Source organism: Pogoniulus pusillus, chromosome 4 (genome assembly GCF_015220805.1).
Source record: "Pogoniulus pusillus isolate bPogPus1 chromosome 4, bPogPus1.pri, whole genome shotgun sequence".
Lineage (NCBI taxonomy): Eukaryota > Metazoa > Chordata > Aves > Piciformes > Lybiidae > Pogoniulus > Pogoniulus pusillus.
The window spans coordinates 8,891,027-8,916,373 of record NC_087267.1 but is presented as its reverse complement, the minus strand read 5'-3'; the positions used below and the strand labels follow the sequence as shown (position 1 = coordinate 8,916,373).

The 25,347-nt window shown below is 39.9% G+C and overlaps 1 protein-coding gene across 1 annotated transcript in view; it reads right to left on the bottom strand.

The window, feature by feature from the left end:
- BMT2 (base methyltransferase of 25S rRNA 2 homolog) overlaps positions 1-25,031 on the bottom strand; it is a 36,263-nt gene extending 11,232 nt beyond the window's left edge. Inside the window, exons 1-3 of the mRNA XM_064142110.1 lie at positions 24,610-25,031; positions 11,639-11,780; positions 2,866-3,039 (exon numbers count right to left, since the gene is read on the bottom strand). Coding sequence (XP_063998180.1) covers positions 2,866-3,039; positions 11,639-11,780; positions 24,610-24,862 — 569 coding nt within the window. The 5' untranslated portion in view covers positions 24,863-25,031. The remainder of the gene's footprint in view (positions 1-2,865; positions 3,040-11,638; positions 11,781-24,609) is intronic.
- Between the last annotated feature and the right edge of the window lie 316 nt (positions 25,032-25,347).

Genomic DNA, 25,347 nt, shown 5'->3' with positions numbered 1-25,347 from the left:
AACACCTGAGAAGAATCCAAACTTTCTGGTATGGATTGTGATTTAGTTGTGATTTTTACCATTGCAGACAAAAAGTAAGGCTGCTTAACTTGATGGAAAAGGAGAAACAACATTTAAAAGAACAACAAAAGAGGGGACTAATTTATTGAAGGAAAGAACTATTAAACAGTAGATAACAGCCACTTCTATCTTGCAAGACTGAGCCACTTTGATGTCCAGCTTCATAACAGCTGCAGTTGTAACATTAGAGACATAAGAACTCATTCCAGGGTGGAAGAAATCATTGTGGACAATACATTACTTTTTTTTTTAATATACATAAAAAAAACGACTGCTCACATTAGTTACCTTCATAATAATCAATGTTACTTTGCCACAGAAGTGTGCAACAGCAAAGAGGTTCATTGAAGCAGGTGAGTGATTGAGTTGCAGTAAACTTTACACTTCTGACTCTTATGTTTCCTACCATCACCTTTAAAAGCTGGCTGAACGCTTCCTACTTCTCTCCCCTTATCTTCCAGCATCTTTTTTTATTACCTCTGAAACTTCTCATTCCTAAGATAGCTTTGCTCTTTAACAAAGTACAACCTCTCTACAATGGCTTGCCAGTAAAGGTAAGTGCTGACAGAGTCCCTGCATAAGCAATCTGTTTTTAATACTACTTGAGAAATTATTATATATGGGAAGAACAAAACTGTCTTTACACTTACTAAAGCAAAACAAGAAGTCACAGGCTTAGCCATACCTCTAGACAGTCCAACCGTTTTTATTTATAGCATTACAAGACCACAATGGAGTGGCAGCACACAAACAAGTGTATGTGAGGGAGGAGATTCCCCCACACCCCTTGTACCTAAATCTCAGGAAAATTCAGACTTCAGTAACTGATCAATGCACACACGGAGGGAAATGGGAAATATGCTTTGTACAATACACAATCCATTTTCATTTTGATTCTATAAACTGCAGTTTCTTCTATAAGGCACAGAGGAAGAAAATGAATTTTGATTTTTCTGTACAGTAACAGAAGAGCTATGCCTTGATGCTATATAGTCTGTACAGCTACTAAAACCTCACCAGCATTTCTTGCTTACTCAGCTAAATAATATAATTCTGGCCTTTACCAGGTATGTCTTTATTGTTTTGTGTATTTTTAAAGTTTTAAGAACAAAAGTTTAAAAAATCATCATTATTCCTACAATTATTTAAGAAAAACTTCTCAGTTAACTACTTTCTGTATACACTGGTCAGAACAAAAGGTAAGGCTACAGACTACTGGTAGCAAAAAGAAACTCCTGTGAAGTTAGCTTTGCAATGGCCATTATAAACTGTACAAAATATGAAGACAGAGCATGTGTAAAGAGAGAGCCAGTGCTTTATTATGACAAGGCCTCCTGCTGGAAGATGAATCAGCTTCAGTGTATGATCAAACCTATTGATTTTAAAGAAGTGCCAAACTTCTATTTACAGTAATGCTAAAATTGTGTATTAACTAATGCTAGCATTATTGAGAGGTTATAAGGTTATCCCATCAGCCCTTTGTGCCAAAGCACCTAGCAATTCTCATTTAAAAATCAAGTATTCATTTTGAGGCTGACTTAAGAATATGAGGACTGAAAAGTGTCTCTGGGGATAATCAGCTTCTAAGAAGTCAATACCTTCATTTTGGAACCATCTGTTTTGTCTTGTGATAATGGGACAACGAGGAAAATGTTTTCATTCTGCACATAACTATGGTCTAGTTGACTGGATGGGGCTGGGGGATAGGTTGGACTGGATGATCTTGAAGGTCTCTTCCAACCTGGCTGATTCTATGATTCTAATCTACACAGACATTGGGAATCTTTACGCCTTCTCACAAGTTACTTTGCAAACATGAGAAACTACAAAAGATACCAGCTTGTAAGGGCAGACATCTGCTTATAATGCTAGTTTATTTCTCAGCATGCTTTTGTAGGAAAGTAAATGCTGATTGCAGAAGATATGCTACAATAACAGAACTAAAAAAAAAATCATAGAACAGGAAAAAGACTACACTACTGCACTACTGCAGACAGTTGTAAGATCAGGTCTATAAAGAATATGAAGCAAGTCATAAGTGTGAAATTTAATCATAATGCATTCATTATTCCATAACACTTGTAAAATCCTAACATTCTTCCCATCACACATGAAATGGCCACAAACATGATCCATTTCATTTAGAAAAAACAAAAAAGAGTGAGACTGTAACTGAAATAATAAAGCTACTCCTGAGTGCCAAAAAATACATTTCTCATTTGAGTGAAGGTCAAAAACAAAATTAAAACTGTTGTTAGGAAAATACCTCAAGGATACGACAATTTCTACAGAGCCAGTCAACAGAAAGCTAGCACATTTAAAATCAAGGGCTATAATTCAAAATTGCTTTTGAAGTGTATAATTGGAATCAAGAGTTTCTCTGCAATTATTTATGAAGAGAAAGTTTTAAGTACTCTGATATTTACATTTGGCACTTGGTACTTACATAAGCCATTGACTTTTCAACAGTGCTGAACAACCATTAGGTTCTAACCTAATTAACGTCTCCCTTATTTCACCTCAAGGTTTAATATAAATTGCATTGCATGCCAATGACATACTGAAGAGAAATTACTCCAACACTTAAATGGAAATTACTAAGTTGTCATTATGAAGCAAATCTTTAATGGCATCCACCAAAATATACTACAACACAAATATTTCTTGAAATGTATATACTGCCATGAAAATGCCCTTTCTTAGCTATTTAAAATGCTGATCTAATGTATTATGGGGAAAAGATGTCCAGGTAAGTCATATCACACAGAGGAGGGGAAAAAAGTCTGGAAAACAAGTAAAACTTACTCTTCTGTTACAGCTTCATGATTTGTCAAACCAGCATCTGGCAAGGGATCTTCAATCTTAGGAGTCTGGGGAACATTTAAAGCTGGAGTGGTCTTAGAAGCAAGAAGTGCTCTTTTTTCATCTTTCTCAAGCGCTTTTCTTTTACCACCATTCTGAAAATATTCTCGGCATACACTGAGAAGACAAAAAGAGAAATTCCTTAGAAGACCAAAGTGTTACTTTTGATCATTAATGTGGGTAAGAAGGAAGACAGAGGTTTAAGAGATGTGAGTGCTGTGAGCTTTTAAACAAATCTGGGGTAAATCAGTGGTGTTTTATTTCCAAGAATTAGGCCTTAAGTCACAGTTGAGTAAACATTTGAAATAGTTCTGTCTGGATAGACCTGTAGGAAAAACAGAAGTTTTGTCAGAACAACGCTAGTGGAACATGTCCAGAGAAGGGCAACAAAGCTGGTGAGGGGCCTGGAACACAAATCCTATGAGGAGAGGTTGAGGGAGCTGGGCCTGTCTAGCCTGGAGAAGAGGAGGCTCAGGGGTGATCTTATTACTGTCTACAACTACCTGAAGGGACATTGTAGCCAGGTGGGGGGTGGCCTCTTCTCCCAGGTAACCAGCAATAGAACAAGGGGACACAGTCTCAAGTTGTGCCAGTTAGGTATAGGCTGGATATTAGGAAGAAGTTCCTCCCAGAGAGAGTGATTTCCCATTGGAATGGGCTGCCCAGGGAGGTGGTGGAGGCATCGTCCCTGGGGGTCTTCAAGAAAAGACTGGATGAGGCACTTAGTGCCATAGTCTAGTTGACTGGATAGGGCTGGGTGATAGGTTGGACTGGATGATCTTGGAGGTCTCTTCCAACCTGGTTGATTCTATGATACATTGCAGCTGTCACCTGAGTACCACAGTTCTCTACTAAGGTGCAAAGAGTAATGAATGCAGAGGCTTTTGAATCACCTGCATCTTGTAAAGACAAAATGTGGGGGAAATGAAACATAATCCTGGCTAATGGGATAGCTCACATACCACAGTTTTTAACTTTAATTACAGTTGCCTAGAGCATTTATTGGTTTTAAGTAGCAGATAGCTGCAGTGGCTGTTATTACTGTGGAAGATTATTTTAGCTTTCAATTTTTAATCCGTACGTAACTATTTTGCTAATAGGAACCACAACGAAATAATCTGGTCATACTTGAACAGAAATCCTCACCAGCTTAAACTGATGAACAGTATCAAAAAAGTTAAATTGCACCTGCATACTTCAGCCAGTAGTACCCATCAGTGTACAAAAAAAACAAGCATTGTGTTTGAAAGAACCTGAAATTTGTCCACGAAACAGAACTAGAATTGGAAATAATTTGTTGCTGTGAAATTAAGAAGTCTGACTCACCCTGAACAAAGCAGTATTCTTAATTAGATGTGTCAACTCAGTATTTGCATGAAAGTCTAACAGAAATAGTGCTTGTTTGAATTATGTTTTCATAACAACATATTTTATGATGCTTTCTTGAAACACACTCAATTTTCCTCTAACAAAGCTGCAGAGGTTTGAAGAAGACATTCCAGAAAACAAATTCAGGTGTAGTTTAATAACACCTTATACAAAGCAAGATCAAGATAACATAGTATTTCACATCACAGACTCAGGAAAGGACGCTTTGGTATAATGTTGCATTTAAATCAGAGAGACAAGGACTTGGACTACAGAGGCCTTATCTATGGGTTGGTGATACAAGCACCAAATATATCCAGCCTCCCCATCATACAGTATGTGAAGAAAAAAAAAGTCATTTGACTTGTGCTTCTTAAAGGGAAACAAACACTATCAAAGATGTACAGGCAGAAGTTGCTTTACTCCAAGATGGTAGCAAATAACCACCTTGTGTCAGTAAATATAGTTACAGTGGCACATCATGTCCGGGTTACTCTTGCCATGAGAGGGAAAAAGTAAGTTATCCTGCACACATTTCTGTCCTGACATACTTACAAGTCCTCATGATTAAAACTGACCTAAAACTCAAAGCACAATGAAGTTTTACTTATTTGAGCAGGCCCTAAGCATTCTTGTACTCAATATAAAAAGCCTAAAAAGCAGATAGTATTCTTAGAGAAGAAAACTCATGCTATATGAGAAATAAGCCCAGTAGACATTAGATTTATAATCAACATGTTTTGTTACCATTCCTCAGTAAGAACCAACAAGCTTCGTTACTATTTCTGAGTAACCAAAGCTATTTTTTAGACTGAAGAGAAGCCCAGTGGAATGAAGAAATAAAATCTACTCCTTAACATAATGGAGTAAGATCACATGCAAAGGCATGAATAGCCATCCAGGCTGCAATACACCTAGACAGGCAAGGCAAAACAATATCAACTTCATCCATTAGAGACTGCACGCATGGAAAGCCAAAAAAATCTAAAATTAACTAAGTTAAAGTAGCAGGAGCTTGTAATTTAATGTAAAGAGATTAAGAATATCAGTCAACAGAAAAGAACACCACAAAAACATTCAATTATTGCTGTTATGCTAATAAAAGTATATTTCACACTATATGCTATTACTTGTTTACAAGCACATACTCAGTTAAGAGCAATTTAGTAATGTGTCATGTAGTCTAAGAAATAAAACTCAGAAAAAAAAGGTTATAATTTTCCTAGCTGTTTATCATCTTCCTTCCTACTTTGTTATCATCTCACAACCTATTTTTACTTTTTCTCATTATATTTCTTAAAACATTCAGAATCAATGGCAGTTTAAATAGTGTTGTACTGCCATTGAAGCTGACATGCAAGTCAACACATCAGTAAGTTCACAACCTTGGCAGAAAGTACTGTTTTTTTCTCCTCAAGTATTGATGCTATCAATCTTTTAACTGACTAGAAGCTGGTATCTTGCCCAAATTAACACTTCTGACCTACTGTAGAGGAGAACCACCTGCTTGTTAAGTGTAGTATAATTCTTGTCACTAAGAAGCCATTTCTTCCTTATCAAATCAGTACTTTCACTATTCTTTCTACCCCTGTCCACCATATCAACTGAGTTCTTGCAATTCTACGTTCTCCTTAACTTGCCTTCCTTGTCTGCACACAAAACACTATCAAAGTCAAATATGAGGAAAAGCATCTTCTGCTCCTGGGTTTTCACTGGTGGACATAGAGATCAGAGCCACAGATCTGGTCAAGACTAGGTAAAATTCTTCACATTCAGATCCCAGTCTACATATCATTACAGTACCACAAGGAAGTAAAGAACCCAAACAAATCCACCTACTCAGACATAAAAAAACCCCAACCAAACAAACAAAATATTGCACTTGTTACAATTGAGACTTATCTCCATCTTATACCCTTTTCAAGTCACAGTGATTCTGGCAGATTCCTACCTGTTATCCTTTTGGCTTCCAAGGCTGAAGAATAGCTGTGTACTGCCCTCATGGAAGCAGACCTCACACCTACTGTGGTGCAACAGTGAGCAGATGGGCTGTGAGTGCACAGTAGCTAACCAGAAGCAACACACTCTGTAGTTTACTCTGTGTAGCTTCTTGATGTAGCAAAGTTTGATTTCATAGCCATTAAAAGCCATTATTGATCACACTGTGGCTTTGAGTATGCAGTTATGTAAGAGTCTACACTTAACTGTATCAAATAATGAGCACAGCACCTCCTAATTATCTGAAAACTGACATTTAAAACTGACATTTAATCATTCAGTCTTTGATGATACAATATTATCTCTACAATTACCATGTTTGTTTGTAAAGAACTGTGTAATGTAAAGGCTACCTGAGCTAATGCTACCATCTACATAAAACTGCAAAAGCAACATTTCTGTTTAAGTCTGCTGGCAGAGAGATGGATTAATTGTTTAGTTCAGGTCTTTGCTGTTGAAGAAGTAGTATTTTAAGAAATCATCTAGGCATTTCCTCAGTGAAATTTGTTTTCCTTGCTTCAAATCTCAAACAGTAAGCAACCTGCTCAAGTTGACCCTCCTGCTCTGCCATCTGGGCTGGATACACATAAGATGTTCCAGTGTGAATACATATTTATCTTTGAATACTTTTCAACAATGGGAGAAGCTTCATTTTCAAATATAGTGACCAAAAATCAAGGGTTTCAATAGAATACATAGGAAAATTTAGGGGAAATAAAAGAAGGGGGGAATGTAACAAAAAAACATAGTATGAAATTTAAAAGGTGTGAATTCAGAAGACTCAGTAGTTCTTCTTGTCAAGTAATAAAGAGCAACTACATTAAAGCTGGTGTGGCCAGCTTTTCTTATGGCAGAAAAAGTTTCTGATAGCTGTTATGAATGCTTGAAGGTTTCAAACAGCCAGTTTTACAGGCTAAGAACTGACACAGTCCATCTCTCTCCTCCTCTGCTTTGTAATGAGAAAGAGATGAGCTTGACTTATGTTCCTTACAATATTTACTCACCAAAATCTAGTATCGAAGTTCAGTGAAGGTACAGAGAAATGAAGTCTGGTCTACGCCTGTAAAACATTTCTCCCCTCCTCCCACACATTGAGGAAGAAGTTTATTAATGTCGACAGAGATGATGGCCTGAGAAGAAAGCCACCAGCACCCAACTTCCAAAGAAAATCAAGAAAGGGAGAATTCTGAACTGTCCTTGCGCACATTAATTATACCTATAACACAGAATAGTTTCCTCTGGATTGGAAAATGTTTTGTGATTGTCATGCATACACAGCTTCAAGTAAAGAAATCCTTTATTCGGCACTAGGATTCTCAGAGTAGAGATTTCAAATGTGAATTCATTCAATTATGCAAACTCAAACAGAATCAGCTTTATCTGCGACCTTCTGTTCTCAAAGATCCTGTAAGAGATTACTCAGCCATCTTCTTTTGACTAGACAACTCTAGAAAAAACCCAAGGCATTGGGGGAAAAAAAAGACCCAACAGATTTTTTAATCATTTATCTTTCTTGGAGTTCAGTTGATCTCTTATTTTTTTTAATGCAATGGCCAACATGGTATTTAGGTAAAGAGCAATGCTAAATAAACTTAATGAAGCAATTTACATATCTTGTCAACAATCTCCAGCATGATATTTGCCTTTATTTCAAAAGAATCCCATGACTGCTTCATATTCAGCTTGTGGTCTGCTAAAGAATTCAAATGCTTTTCTGAGACTGACACAACCAATTACTCCTTGGTCTGCATTTGTATAGTTGATAACAGTGTTGCTAACTATACTAAATGTTAATTCTAATCCCACTCTCAGAGTGAAAATTCTTTTATTTGTCCTCATTTGCAAATTTAAAAAACACTTTAGCAAATTGTTAATGAAAGTACTGATTAATAATGAATGCAGAGGTAGACAACTGACAGGAGTCCTTATCAGCAAATCCCATTTTTAAGATAAGCTTCTAACATCTATTCTCTGCGAGTTTTTCCAAATAGTTCTGCATTCACCTGCTATTAACAAGACTCTTTCTTCAGTTTTCTTGTGAAGAAGTAAAAAATAATTAAAAAAGATCGAGTCTAGATAGTGCTCTTTCATGACAGTTACAAGTGCAGATTTCAGCTTTTCTTATTTTAAAAAAATAGCCAAGTCAACACAAGTCTTAACATGGATGCAATGGAAACAGAAAGAAGCAAACCTGCTGGTCCAGCTTATTTTGTTCTAACTAGAACCACAACAGATTGGCATTCACTGTCCATACAAAGGTTCACCAACCTGCCTGTGCCAGCGAAAATTAAGAGTTAAGACAATTTCTCAGGGTAAACATAATCTTACCTTATTTTGGCTTGACATACAGGTTTTATAACATAAATGAAAGAGAAGCCAAAGTGTTAATTCCCAAATATAATTTGCTACTCTGTATTGTTTTCTAAAGATATAACAAGAAAGCAAGGGGAGAACAGCTGAATGTTGCCCAGTCCTTTTATACCAGTTATGGGATCACTAACCTGTATCTATTAGGGCAAGAAGTTTTAATCCAAATTTTCCTCACCCCTCTCTACAATTAACATCATTTTTGCCAAATTGTGGAAGAGGAGAGATGCCCAAGGACTGAAGGAGAAGCAATGTCAGTTCAGTCTCCAAACAGGGCAAGAAAGGTTCCGGGGAACTATCAACACAAGCCAGGATGCCATTGACTTTCTTGGCCACATGGGCACACTGCTGACTCATATTCAGTCAACTACCAACCAATACCCCCAACTCCTCTCTGAGTTGCAGCTTTCCAAACACACATCCTCAAGTCTGTAGCTTATCATAGGGTTGTTGTGACACAGGTTTTAGGACCTTGCAGGGCCTTGCTGAACTTTATACAATTAGCTTTGGCCCATCAGTCTAAACAGTTCAGATCCCACTGTAAAGCTTCCCTATCCTCTAGCAGATCAACAGTCACTCAGCTTGATGTCACCTGCAAACTTACTGAGGGTGCACTCAATCTCCTCATCCAGATCATTAATAAAGATATTGAAGAGGACAGGCCCCAGCACTGAACCCTGGAGGACACCACTAGTGACTGGGTGATAATTAGATTTAACCACCACTCTGGGCCAGGCCATCCAGCTAGTACTTTTATCCAGTGTAGAGTGCACTTATTCAAGCCTTGTGCCGTGAGTTTCTGAAGGAAAATGCTGTGGGAGGCAGTGTCAAAGACTTTATCAAAGTCCAGAAGACAATGTCCAATGAGGGCCTTTCCCTCATCTGCTAGTTGGGTCACCCTATTGCAGAAGGAGACCAGATTAGTCAGACAGGACCTGCCTTTCATAAACCCATGCTGACTGGGCCTAATCGCCTGCTTATCTTGTAAGTGCTACATTAATGGCATTCAGAATGACCTGTTTCATAATCTTTCCTAGCACCAAGGTCAGACTGGCCCTTGTTTTAGATGAGTGTCACATCTGCTATCCTCCAGTCAACTAGGACCTCCCCAGTTACCCACGGCTTTTGACGAATAATGGTGAGTGGCCTGGCAAGCACATCTCCCAGCTCCTTAAGTACCCTTGAGTGGATACCAAGGGTAGTGGGTGGACATTCTTCCTAGCTCTTCTTTTACTATTAACATACTTATAAAAGCACTTTCTATTCTCTTTAATGACACTGTCTAGACTAAGTTCTAGTTGAACTTGGTGTTAATTCTCTCTCTGCATATCCTTGCAAGAGCTTTGTATACTTCTTGAGTTGCCTGCCCTTCTTCCACAGTCATTCCTTCTCTTTCTGAGTTCTACCCAAAGCTCTCTGATTAGTCAGGCCTAGTTTCACCTATTAGCTGACAATCAATTTCTAAAAATACATCAAGCAGTGTGTTCTGTGGGATTATGCCTTAGGTCCAGCACAGTAAGTTTTTTCACAGATAACCTGAACATGGGAACAGTCAGTACTCCTCTTAACGGATCTGCAAATACTGCCAATCTGGGGCAAGAGGGAAAAGATGCTGCAAGAAATGGCACTATTAGAATTCAGTATGATTCAGGAGAGTGTAATCTAGTGAAAAGAAACACAAATATCAACATTTCCACAGAAGTACAAATACAAGATGACAGCTAGCAACTGAGGAAGCCTGTGAAAAAGAAACAGGCAGTTGTGGATCACAATCGAGCATAAATCAATGCCACATCAATAAATAACCCTTTAAAAATAGGTTTCAAAAAAATACAGAAAACTCAAACAAGGTCAACAGTATATTGAGGTTACAGTGAACTCTCATTCAATATTTCTTTTATTTAGCCCTAACAAGGCCATTGGAAGTTTGGAATTCTTTACAAAGGATTCACCACTCTTGTTACTGGGACAAGGATACACAAAACATGTCCAGAAAAAGAGCCTATAAAGAAAGACTCTGTGTGGATATTTTTAAGCTAAAGGATATTAGACTGATACATAAGGGAATGGTTTTCAAATATTTAAATTATGAGAGACCAGCTTGTTACTACCTGCTCTACTTCCAGAAGCCATAGAATAGCTCAAGTTGCCACCAGAATGTACTCTAGATCAACTGTTTCACAATGATTTCTCCTTTTTATTGTATGGGCTCAGAACCATGTAATGTATTACAATGTACTGATGCCCCATCTGCTGTTCTTTGCAAGCCTTTTGCTCAGCACTTTGCAACACTCACCTGCAGGACCTAGACTGGCACACAAGATCACTTTTGCTTGTCTAAAGCAATTCCCAAAGGCAGGATCACTGGTAAATTATCTTCCTAATTAGACTGCAACAGTATTATTTTGCTGTATGGATTCCATGGTTCACCTCTGATACCAAATGTATGCAGGAATCCTGAGTGAGTGCATTTCCTCAATGGTTTCATGACATTTCAATTGGGATAACTCAAAAAAATTGGAGTATATGTTTATGGCCTATAGGACTCTTAAGCTTGAAAAGCTATTTAAAACAGGTTCCACAGAGCTTATAATATGTTGCAGCAGATTATAACTTAGAAATTAAGCACCACTATTATACACAGAAACCAAACTCGATACATTTGCTCAGTCTCAGTTCAAATGCATGGAAAAAAAAAAATCAAAGGTTTACTCACAAACAGCTTTAGTATTAGGTGTGTGTATGTGGGGAACTGTTTGTTGAAGGTACTTTTAAAGTGTCACTTCTAACAAAACACTTCACAAACCATTTACTTAGTCGGAACAGTGAAAAGGTATTCAGTTTAGAAAGCATAAAAACATTAAGATGTTGTAGAATAAATAATAAATTTCAGCAAAAAGGCAAAAATATGTTTAAGCCTTGCTTTTTTACTAATTGCAAGAAGTAGTCTGCAAGTACATCTTTCAAATACATCAAGATTTACCTGCAACACCATTCAATTCGGCCTTCTCCTTCACAAGTTTTTGCCCAGTGGTTATCTGCAAGGTTTTTCATTGCCACGGCATATTCACATAGAGTTTCCTCATCCTCGCAGTGCTCACGCCAGATCTTATCAAAATCTCCCACTAAACAAAACAACAACAAAAAACCTGCATGTTAGATACAAAGAGTCTCATTATCTCCATGGCAAAACCCCCATCTTGCAATTAAAAGAAGTTACATAATGCACCCAGAGATTACTTTACCTGGTTGTAACAAAAAACAAGGTCACCTTTCTCTACTCAAACACAAAATCCCAGGTTTTGGACCAGCAAGGGGCTATTGAGTACTCGAGAAGCTAGCAATATCCTGAGCATATTGCTTCTGTTCAAGCTTGTTCAGTGGAAGTCAGGTTTCAAGGAAGTTTCACTCTGAAGTGCATTAATCACAGAATCATAGAATCAACCAGGTTGGAAGAGACCTCCAAGATCAGCCAGTCCAACCTAGCACCCAGCCCTAGCCAGTCAACTTGACTATGGCACCAAGGGCCTCATCCAGTCTTTTCTTGAACACCTCCAGGGACAGTGACTCCACCACCTCCCTGGGCAGCCCATTCCAATGCCAATCGCTCTAACATCCAGCCCATACCTCCCTCAGCACAACTTGAGGCTGTGTCCCCTTGTTCTATTGCTGGTTGCAAGAGAGAAGAGGCCAACCCCCACCTGGCTACAGCCTCTCTTCAGGTAGTTGTAGACAGCAATGAGGTCACCCCTGAGCCTCCTCTTCTCCAGGCTAAACACCCCCAGCTCCCTCAGCCTCTCCTCACAGGGTTTGTGTTCCAGGCCCTTCACCAGCTTTGTCGCCCTTCTCTGGACACTTTCCAGCACCTCATGGGACATTTCAGATATGAAAGACAGAAAGGTTTCCTTGTAGTTTTCATGTTTGTGGCAAATACTGTGATATTATGTATAAAAATGTTGAAAATGAAGTTTAACCCAGAATACTGACTTCTTTGGATATACCGGAAAGGAATTCAGGTCTTCACTGATGTCCGTCTAATGCAGCCAGCCCTAATGAATTAGTTTCTAGGGAAGAGTACAGAAGCATGAAACCAACTACAGCCACAAAAGCACAGACAAAACTTGTCTGCTGATCCTAGGGATAGATTATTTCAGTGCTCTGCACCTTGCTGAAAAGAAGCCTTGCAGGGTAAGCTCTGGCACTTCCAAGCATTTAAATATGATGATTTCCCCTCTTTTGGTGCTAACTATCCACTTCTAGCTCGCTTTACATAATGTCCTGCTAAACAAAATCAAGATAAATGCTAGTCCTGGCTAGCCACAATTCCTATTGTGGTTTCTAGAGCAAGCAAAACCTTGTTTTACCTTACTGAAAAGGCATTTCTGCCCTAAGAAAAATACACACACACTGCTGTGACCTTCACTAGTGCTTTTTGTGTTTCTCCATCACATATGTGCACGCATCTAATATAAACACATATAAATCTGCAAAAAAAAATAAAAAATCTACTGACTTTGTACCTACAAGCTGATGTAGCTAGGTTTAACCAAGACTTCAAGAGCAGAGCTAAGGTTCAGGCTTTGAGACAACCAATATTCCTTTCACAAGATGGTTATAGAATCATGTTTTGTAGCACCTTCATATTAAAAAAAATTAAAACTGTATCAAGTACAAACTAATCACTAATGTCTGCTAAAGCCTGAAAGTAATTTATATTATGACCTGTCCTCTTGCTAGTTTCTGTTTCTAACCCACTAGTAGCAATTTTTAATTATAGCAGTTTTAATTAGCAGTAAATAAAAAGATTGCCACAGGAAGAAATCTGTTATTTTCACTCTTCATATGTGTGAAGCAGTAGCAGTTCCTCAACCCTGTCCTCCACTTTCAGCAAGATTGAGTATGATGGACAAGTATAGACAGTTATATACTTAAAAGATTTAAACCAACCATTCAGGTTATGTTTGGTTTAGGGATGTCACAGCAATTTTCTCTTCAAAACAATCATCTAGCACACTTGTACAATCATCAAAGTGAGTCATATTTAAAACTAGGTGTTTATACTCCCTTGTGTGAGATGGCAGTTTTGATGGGAGGGAAGGGCCATGATTTAGTTTTAACAAAACAGGGAAGCTATCTAACAAATCACCCATTCTGCTTGCTATTCAAAATGCATATATGAGAAAGTTATTAGACTGAAGAAGTGAAAAACCGAAGCAAATATAGCATTATTTTTGAATGGTATCCCTCATTATTTCCTAAATAATACAAGTTTTTAAGAGATGTGCTTCATATGAAAAGAGACTACTACAGTTGCCAATCAACCACTAAGCAGAGGAACACTCTGGTTGCAGGTGGGACCCCACAGGGGATTGTGCTAAAACCTGTACATCACTTTTCCAGAGCATTCAGGAGATTCTTACGTAGAGACAGTCATATGGGACAAAAAGTACTCTACTGATGTGGAACAGAAAACATTCTACTGATGAAAGAACAACAAATGGTATAGACAGTGACCTACCAGCAAAGGCAAAACAAACACAACTCTCACAAATCGCTGTTTCTGGTGTCCAAGCGGCAAACTTATATGGACCCAAGCCAGAAAGCATCAGCTCAGATCAAAGTGTATTTCCAATAGCAAATTAATTCCAAAGCAAATTAGATAAAGTTTCAAAGTTGCCTGTCACAGTCCTCTGAATCTTACTGCATGCTCCAGACAACTGTGAAATACGCAGTTGCTCAAGTTTTGTTTAAGGAATACACAGATCATTACAAAGGAAAAAAAGTAAAGGAGTGAACACTGAGGAGAAATCTCATAAATACAAAACACCAAGCTTAATATTGTTGTTTCTTTAGTTACTTCATTTTGTTTATTCTTAAGCAATTATTCTATTTCCAAATACCACATTTCCTTAAAACTTATGAAACAAAACAGATGAGGAAGAGAAAAATATGCAAAGATCAGATATTCTTAACTAGCCAGTCCTTTCTCATAGCAAAGTAGTGATGCATTCTGCTCACATAGCAAGTCCTGTTTCCTTCTAAACAAAGCACAGATTTGCACCTCTCTGAAAGTCAGATGAGGGTCAAAAGAGTCTACAGATAAGGGATTTTAAATTTAGATATGTAGCAACAGACATGCAGATGATTAACAGCAGTCTGGGATATGAACTTAGGGTTGCAACAGAGCTGCCTACGACAGTAACTGCTTTTTGGCACTGAGCTGACATGAAAATAAAACTGAAAGATACAGGCTATTAGAAAAAGACATGCAGAACAAAAGTGAAACATTTGTCACAAAGAATTCTGTATCAAATAATTTCTGGTACTTGTGGTTTGTTTTCATCTACCAATACAGCAGGTCTGGTGATACAGAAAACGGTAACATGGGACAGATACAGCTCAGCTTCTGTATGAGAAACACCTAAATAGAGGAAAGGAAGAGACAGATGAAAGCAGGTGACAGACCTCCACAAAATCATGAGTGACAGACAGAATGTAAATATGGAACAATTTCTGGTGACTTATTTTTAAAATATCTGATGTTTGCTCTTTTCTGCGTGTAACTGTCCAGAAAACAATCTACACTTCACCTTGTAGACTAACCATTTCTTTAAAAGTGAAAAAGTGCAAAGCTCACCTCTTGTTACCAATTCTGTCAGAGAACAAAGGACTGAGCAACGTGCAGGGTCTTTATAATGCAGCGACAAAAACTCAATTGTATTTGTCTAGAATGGGCTAATTTCTCTAAATAGTTTCCACCCACATTAACACTGCTCACAGAATAGCCAAATCAAATCCCAAACTAAACCAGAGAGTGATCAGAAGTTGCTGAATTCTGTCACAGAAAGAACAGATCAGACATGTAGAAGTTAATTTTTAAGTGATCCTAATTACAATATAGTTTTAATTGTAGGTAACAGTAATGCAGACTTAAACTTAGCTCTAAGTTTCAACAACTGAAAACTGAAAGAAACATACAGGCTGAGTAAGAGCTCCTCTCATTTCACATTTATTTACAAGATCTCATCAAAGGCCTCCAGCATGGCATGATAAGACAAACTTTACCCATCCTGGTGGCACAATCCCACACTGTAGCTCTTTTTTTCAGGCAGCCAATTTTTAAGAACAAAAAAACCCAGCTTGCTTCTACCTCTCACCTTTAAAAAAATAAATTCTTTGCAGAGTATTACATGGAACTGTCATTTAAGGTATGTTCCTGAGACACTTATTCTTCAAATTCCAACAGATCATACCAATTGGTATATTAAACAAAGCACAGCAACGTATATGAAAGAAATGGCTCAGTTTTGCTATAGGCAATAATTTTAATTTCAGAATGGGACAGAACCCTGAGCAACTGATTTCAGTCATTCAATCAAGCAATAAAATACTTAAGTCATATGGAATTAAAAGCACTATCAGACAAGTTTTGCAATTGTTACTTTCCTTGATCCTACTGGTGCTTAAGGATAGTGCAGTCATCTCTGACAATCTTAAAACCAAGTACAAAATATGTCGTCCATCTCTGAACAAGATCTCACAACCCAACATTTAACTGACACCATGTACTTGAGCTGCAAGTAGATGCAATAGGGGTTTAGATCTTAATCAACAGTTCCCCCCAAGAGAAACAGTTTTTTAAACACTTGAGGAAAACTGGAATTAGAACAGTCATTTCCTTGACAATTTGCTGAATTCTAAGTAGCTGTAATTGAAAAACCAAACCAACCCACCAACCAAAACCAAACAACAGTTTAAGGGTTCCAAGTCTCGACTACCTGTAGCCAGGTGGGGGGTGGCCTCTTCTCCCAGGCAACCAGCAATAGAACAAGGGGACACAGTCTCAAGTTGTGTCGGGGAAAGTATAGGCTGGATGTTAGGAGGAAGTTCTTCACAGAGAGAGTGATTGGCATTGGAATGGGCTGCCCAGGGAGGTGGTGGAGGCACCGTCCCTGGGGGTCTTCAAGAAAAGCCTGGCTGAGGCACTTAGTGCCATGGTCTAGTTGACTGGATAAGGCTGGGTGCTAGGTTGGACTGGATGATCTTGGAGGTCTCTTCCAACCTGGTTGATTCTATGATTCTATACCTACATGCTGAGATAAACTGATAACGTAAAAAGCAAATTCAATCCCCGTCCTTTCAGTGTTTCTATTTAATAGTGTACTGCTTTCCTATGTACACCTTTTATGGCTCTGGTTCAGGAGAAAATAGGCTCAATACATTGACTGACAATGAAAGACAGAAGCCTAAGTGACATCTTCATGTTTGTACAGTAGTAATGAATAAAGTTCCTTAAAAATTCATCATAAAAAACAAACCTATCCCTACAATTAACAAGTGTCCATGACAATGTTGGATAACTTCAGGTGACAGGATGATTGCCATAGTAACACCTAGCAAGATCTTTGAGTCTTCTTTGTTGTTGATGGCAATGCACTGCAGAATCAGAAAAAAAAACAAACCTCCACCTCATTTTTAGTCTCTTAAGACTGCCTCTTACTTCCTAGAAATAGTGAACTAGCTTCTACAACATTTTAAACAGTAAATGGGAGAAACAGCCCTATGCTGTTCACTAGGATAAAGCTGAAACCAAGCTCCTGTTACTAAATTTCATCATTAATAATGAATGTCAGTTGAAATGTAGCTGTACTACTTAATCTCTGGACAATGTGTCAATGATTAACAAAATTAATTACATGAGGAATATCAGCTGATAATATGCTATTTACAATTTTAGTGTATACAGGATAAACTTAATGAACATCTGTCTTACTAAAGAACAGTATTTTTGTCTGCCTAAATACAGAACACAAACCTCAGTTCAGGCTAAGTTCAAGCAATTTTTTTCTTGTCTGACTAGCGTTTGCTTTACAATTCTTAGGATTTATTTGAAATACTCCACAATATTTTTTTTTAAGTGCAAGAATTTAATTTTCTCTCAGTGTTTCTCCCTTCTATTCATATAGAAAGGATTTATTTGATCAAATGTGGATTTTTACAACTGACTTGTAAGGTAAACTTCCTATGTACCTGTTTATACAAAACAACTCCCCATGACACAATTAATCCACATCTACGGCTGGTATAATTTTAAAGAGTGAGATATGTCTCTGACTTGCTATAAATTTCTAATGGCTGTCACACAAACACTAGGTAGTGTATTTTGGATAGTTTAAGCAATTATCGCCTCTGGGTGTTGTACCTACTCCATTGGAAAAGATCATCCCTCATCTCCTCTAACCTAAACCTGGCTTTCCAGGATGAGCTATGTGCTGCACTCTAATGACACCACTGCAGAGATGCACAGAGTAACAAAAATTACTGATTTTGGTACATTTATTCAAATGCAGGAGCAAAAATCAGAAGCAGATGAGGAACATTATGTTTATCCTGTAACAATAACACCATCGTCCTTGCCAAAGTCCTGGTAGCAATGAATAAACCCCCCAAGCTGTAAAATATTATGGGATTTCTAAAGAAGGTTTCCCTACAAAACTGTGGTGTGCAAATTGTAAGGGCAATCCTGTCTTAATGTTCATATCATAAAATAGCACCAATTTTGATGCTTCAAAATGTAACAGTTACAAAACATCTCCCTCTTCCCAGAAACTCATGCAAGTGCAAATAAACAAGTGCAGATTTTGAAAACTCAAGTTTATTTTGACAGTAAGCCACTTATATTTAACAAAAAGGAGTAACTGCTAACTTTCTGCATAGAGCTCAGTGGCAAAGTTTTCTTGTCCTGTGAAAACTGTCAGTATTTCAAAACACTTCCTGTTTTACATCAGGAAGAACTTAATCTCTCTCAAGGTTTTAAATGAAAAACACGAGAGAGGAAGAGATCATACAGCAACTGACTTCAGAACAACTTTGTACATGAAAGTCTAAACCACTCACCTCCTCAGGCTACTACTACTTATTGTCAAATAGGGTCCTGTAAATTCTAATTTTCCAGATTTGGAAAAAAACTCTTAATAAATATTTCATTATTAATTGCACTTAAGTCTCAATAAATCCTTCTTTTAAGGAATCAAAGTACCACCTAAAAATGTTTCTACAAGCTTCTGTGATATAGTAACTAATACCAGGACAAATACCAGTTCTGAGTGATTCTAAGTCTGAGCAGCCTTAACCAGTGTACAGAAGAAGTGAAATGTTTTACTGCACACACAGCAAAAAAATTCATAAAATACTTTCACAGACACCTCAGCAATTTTTTTCCACATGCACTCAATACAGGATTTGCAAGGAGAAATAGAGAGTACTGTAAATCAACTTTTCAGATCACATACAAAACCGTGGTTGTACTGCACAGAAAATGTTTACTTGATAAATACAGCTCTGCATAATTATACAAAGGTAATATAGAACTCAGAGATAAAAGCTGTCTCTGCATCTAGGGTAGGGATTTTTATCACAGTAAAAATTAAACCTACTTGGCTGCTACAAGCAACTGGAAAGAAACAAATAATCGCACAGCAGATGTTCGCATAGCAGATGTTCAATAGATCAAGTTCTTCCTACAAAACACTAAATCTGCTTTTACAAGCCTCTCAGGCCTGACAGATATCAGCATCCATGCAATATATGACACATACATGCATATATACAACTGATTCAATTTGCTGCAGCACATGGCTGCACATGCCTGAAAGATGCATGGAGAAAAAGTCTCCTATGGTACCAGGAAACAGAACCATGAGCAAGAAACTAAATCACAGGCTGGGGTTTCCTCTATATCAGTAGTGTAACAGGCTAGTAGAAGAAATTAAAATCTCATAAAAGAAGTACTGAAATCAGGGGTTTAAGTGTTTTTTTCAAACATGTAGGAACCTGAAGTTTCTCCTAAGTGAATAACTGAGCACTTGAGAGCTACTTCAGCTTTTGGCTTTTATCCTAGTGTGTAAAGTACTCAAGATTAAACTAATTCATTTGGACAGAAACAGAAGTAAAACTAAAGTAAAAACTGAGTCTTATGCTAATGAGTTACACTCCTAAGTGAACATATTACAGCTCATTGTGCTTTGTTCTCACTTTAAAATGTTTTCTTAAGGAAGATGAAGCGTACAGGCTAATCCAAAAAGTTCTATGTATTTTTAGGAACCACTAGACAAGTTTTCTCTAGCTGTATTGCTGTCTGAAAGTAGCCTGAAACAAATTCTTCATGATTAGCTAATTTGATTGACATCTTAAGTCAGTGTGGACAAGAACCAATCACCTTGATTAAAATACATATATATTTCTTTTCCCCCTGCACTAGAAAGCCCAAAATTTGTTAAACTTCTTTAAACCATTTAAAAATACATGGCATATAAATTACCATATAATGCACAGTGGAAAAAAAGAAGTATTCTACAATTGCAAAACACCAAATGAGTACATGCTTCTCTTCTCTATTTAATAATTAATGGAGAGGGTGTAAGGGAAAGAAAGGAAAGAGAGTATGAAACAAAAATGAGATGAAAAAGGAGAAAAAAAACAGATATATTCCCACTAGAAAGTCATACTAGATTAGCAATATCCCAAACACAGGAAAAGGTAAGTACTTGTCACAGAGTAAAAGTGTAAAAGTTGTTGAACAAAACAAAAGCACTTCAGTACAGGCTTGGGAAACAAGTGGCTGGAAAGCAGCCCAGTGGAAAAGGATCTAGGGGTGTTGGTGGACAGGCGGTTGAACATGAGCCAGCAATGTGCCCAGGTGGTCAAGGCCAATGGCATCCTGGAGTATCCATCAGGGGCAGGGAAATGATTGTGTTCCTGTACTAAGCCCTGGTGAGGCCCAGGTTGATTACTGTGTTCAGTTTTGGGTGCCACAGTACAAGAAAGACACTGACATCCTGGAGGGTGTGCAGAGTAAAGCAGCAAGGCTGGTGAAGGGTTTGGAGGGCACGTTGTACAAGGGGTGACTAAGGGAATGGGGGATGTTTTAGACTAGAAGAGAAGGCTAAGGGGAGATTTTATTTCTCTCTACAACTACCTGAAAGGAGGTTGTAGTGAGGCTGGTGTTGGTCTCTTAGGTAGCTAGCGCTAGAACAAGAATGGACTTAAGTTGTGCCAGAGGAGGTTTAGATTAGCTGTTAGGAAAAATTTCTCTACTGAAAGAGTGGTGAGGCATTGGAACAGGCTGTCCAGGGTGATGGTGGAGTTGCCATCACTGGAGGTGTTCAAGAACCACGTAGATGTGGCACTTCAGAATATAGTTTAGTGGTCATGGTATTTGGTTACAGTTGGACTTGATCTTAAAGGTCTTTTCCAACCTTAATGACTCTAGGACTTGATGCAAACTTTAAAGAGTTTAAGCTGTACCATATCGAACATGGAAGATGCTTATAATAAGTGCATCGGTATGCTCTGGGACTATGACATGAGCCACAGTACAGAAGTATGTACAAAATCCATCCACCATATTTACAATCAAAAGTGGTTCAACAAATGAAGGATTAAAATTGAAAAAAAACCAAAAACCCAAGATTCAGCTCAGTTACAATTTTTCACTAAGTTAAACACAACCAAATAACAACAAAAACGAGCATCAATCTCTTTAGATGTCACAAAACTGAATAAACTGCAGAAAAATTGTTGTGAAGCATCTTTAGTTAAGAAATACAGGTTTTGCACTTTGACAAGTATGCAACTTCTTCAGAAACACGTGAGCTTACACTTTAGAAGCATATTGTCACTTCTGCACCGGCTCATCATCAGAAAAGAGGGGAACTATTGTGGGAAATGAAACAAAATGATACCACATGCACCAGTCATAAGCAAGGCAGATAATAAATACACTGGCTTGCCTTTCACAATTGCTCATTGAAACTCAAGGCTTGCTAACATCAGCAAGGCAAATAATTCTCAAACAAATCAGATTATTAAAATCAAGCCTGTATAACTTCTATCAACAAACACCTCAGTGTCTCAAAGAAGCATCTCTTTCCCTTCAACACTTCTAACAGAAGACAGTAACTTAAGATTGTATTACCAAAGGCTTTTCTTACTTATGCACCCTGTGCAACGTAATTGTATAGCTTTCAGAAGGATACTGAACATGCTTTTTCCTCTACCAAAGTTAATACACAAGGGCAACAAAGCTGGTGAGGGGCCTGGAACATAAACCCTATGAGGAGAGACTGAGAGAGCTGGGGTTGTTTAGCCTGGAGAAGAGGAGGCTCAGGGGGGACCTCATTGCTGTCTACAACTACCTGAAGGGACATGGTAGCCAGGTGGGGGGTGGCCTCTTCTCCCAGGCAACCAGCAACAGAACAAGGGGACACAGTTTCAAGTTCTGCCAGGGAAAGTCTGGGCTGGATGTTAGGAGGAAGTTCTTCACAGAGGGAGTGATTTGCCATTGGAATGGGCTGCCTGGGGAGGTGGTGGAGGCACAGTCCCTGGAGGTGTTCAAGAAAAGCCTGGATGAGGCACTTAGTGCCATGGTCTAGTTGACTGGCTAAGGCTGGGTGCTAGGTTGGACTGGCTGATCTTGGAGGTCTCTTCCAACCTGGTTGATTCTATGATTCTAGTACTGCTTGCTCGTTTAGACAAAATTGAAACTTGCTTCATAGAATTCTAGAAAACCTGAAGCACAGTAAAGAAAAAAATCCCACCAACCAACCAACCAAAACTCCCAAACAAAGAAAACCACAAACAAACACCAAACAGAAAACACACAACCAGAGAATGCAAGACTCTGGAATAATACAGGTAGCTATGTTTATGTTCCATGCAGAGGCAAGTGCACTGCACTACAGAGAGAAGAGGCTATCCCTGTATAAGCTGTTAGCATATAAGCATAAGACACATCGTTCACCTTTGTTTTTTCATACCCTCGTTATTCAATTTGTACTGAGAAATTGCAGACAATTTGTTGCTTTCATGCTTCTCTTTAGCAAACTCTCAATTTTGACTTCATTAGGGTAATGTACTTGTCAGTCTCAGAGTATTAGAAAACAAAAATCTCAAGATCCTCCAGAGGTCAATCACATGCTAGTATTACAACTTCAGAATGACATTAAAGGCACTTAGAAAGGAGATTCTCAAGCCTGCTTTTATAAGCATAGAGAAATGTGGGGGGAAAATGCTACAAGAATACAATTCTGTAGCTGAAACAACCTGATTCACTGAATCATAGACTACTAATCGCTAGCAACTTGTAAAGACCACCTACTATTGGATGAGTAGACAACGGGTGGAGTTCACATTGCTGCAGACTGTGACTAATATTTGAGTTTTAACTCACTCCATAAAAATACACACAATGCTGCTCATTTAGAGTGGCTAGAAAAATCACTGTAAATTTTTCACTAACACATGATTTACAGGACTTGCAAAGTAAGCTAAGAGTACTATTTGTTCTTTTGCTTAACTAAATACATTGAACTAAAAGATAAACTACATCTTACCCTTGCATACTAACTTGCTCTTTGCTAAGAATTAGGCTTACGCAGACTTCCATGTAATTTAGGCACTCCTATGAACAATCCTTAGTTGTTAGAGATTGCTTGCTTTTTTTCAAGTTCAAAGTGTCAGTGTTTGTCTGTCCTAATCCACAGGCACTCTGAAATAACAGAGAAATATGAACTCCTCAAATGTCCCTTCATCAAAATATCAGGAGAACATGGGAGATCTTCCCTCCAGTTTTGGCTCACCAAGGCCAAAATAAACAGTGGCTTTTGATCACTGTCTACATAGCTAGATTTCTGTGTCCAAATTCCATGGGCAGGCTCCTGTGGAGATTTCTTAAGTCCAAAAAGCAGAACAACTATGTTATTTTAACAGAAGTGTCACAGATATAGAAGGGAGAGAACTAGTGCCTACAATAGAAAGGGTTCTCATTCTGTAAGTGTCCTTCTTGAGGTGACCACCACCTCAACAGCGAGCTGAGGACTTACTAAAAGAATGAATGGATGATTTTTTTTGGTAAGCTGTGCATAAACAAGACTGAAGAGATCATTATAACCACCCTAACTAGGTTACGCATTTCAGCAAACAAATCTCAGCTCTGACACTTACCTGAAAGCATTCTGGGAGGTTTTGAGCATTCCAATGCCACCCATAAGAACTTTGCATAAGGGTCTTAAAACTTATGACAAAGTAGATTTTTCAGGGACTTAGAGCTTTTCCCTCTTTTGCTTAGTGGTCCAGCCTTAACTATCCCTCCATAGACGAAAGGCAGGAGGCACAAACAGTTCACAAAGCCCGGGCTTCTCCAGATCACCATTCGAGCTCTCCTGTTATTCATGTGCTACTGTCCCCTCCACTCCTGTAGATTCCCCGGTTGGAAAACACTGCCTTATGAATTGCAAGCTGCTTATGGGGAAAGGCCTCGCTGCAGCTATGAGCTCTTAAATGTCACAAAGAGCGGTAAGGCAGGGCCACACGACCTCACGTCAATATACAGCTGCTGCGCACCTTTAGAAAAGTGCACATTTTCATCTCGCACCATTATTTGTTCACTCAATCCTCTTCTCCTACATCCCATGGGGAAACCTCCTGGAGATGTGCCGTGAGCCCTTCCGAGCCAGGAAGGGGTCTCCGCTGCCAAGAGACGGCGGAAAGCAGCAAGACATCGGCAGACCTGACCGGGGTTCCTCGGCGGGGCTTCGGCGCCCCGGGTCGCCTGGGGAGGAGTAGGAAGCAAGCCCGGACCTGCTCCCGGCCACCCCCTCCGACACACCCCCTTCGGCAGCGGTCTGCGGTCCAGCCGGCCCGAGCCGCTCTGGCAGCGGCTGGGGGGACAGGGTCGTCCCGTCGCGCCCGGCCGCGGGGAGCCCCCCGATCCGCAGGGAGCCCCCCACGGGGGCGGCCCCCACCCCCTCCTCCCGCCACGGCACAAGGGCTCGCGTCAGACACTACCCAGACCCCCCGGTCCTCTTCCCAGCCCGCCCGGGCTCCCACGGTGATGGGAGCCGGGTGACCCAGTCTGGGCGGCGTGGAAGGGGCGGCCCCCTCCCCCGTGGTTACCTTCCCGGTACTTCTTGCGCAGCCGCCGGTGGACGCTCTTCACCACCCCCGAGAGCTTTTCCTGCTCCAGCTTCCGCTCTTGCTCCGGGGGTGGCGGCGGCAGCAGTGGAGCGGCGGCGGCCTCGGCCTCGCCGGGCCGGAGCCAGGGCCGGGGCTGTGGCACGGCCTCCATGGTGTTACCGCTGCTCCGCCGCGCGCAGCCCGGCCGGGGAGAAGGGGGCGTGAGCGCCGGGCGCTGTGGCGGGGCAGGCATGCGCGCCCCGGCCGGGGAGAAGGGGGCGTGAGCGCCGGGCGCTGTGGCGGGGCAGGCATGCGCGCCCCGGCCGGGGAGAAGGGGGCGTGAGCGCCGGGCGCTGTGGCGGGGCAGGCATGCGCGCCCCGGCCGGGGAGAAGGGGGCGTGAGCGCCGGGCGCTGTGGCGGAGCAGGCGGAGGCGTGAGCGCCGGGCGCTGTGGCGGGGCAGGCATGCGCGCCCCGGCCCCGCCCGGCCTGCCGGGAGATGAAGTCCTCAGCGCTCACATCCGGCATCGGTCAGGCTGCGGTGCTCAATGAACCAGTGGGAGAAATGAAGTGAAGGGCACACTAAAGGTCCAGCGGCAGCACGACTTCCATCGCAGTGCTACAGCGGGAGCTTCGCTGGTCTCCCTGCGTTACTCCAGTTCACATGCTACCCTAGACATCCCTTAAAAGGTTCGAGTGGGTATCTTTCCAAAGTAAGGTAGTAAAGCCCATTCCCCAC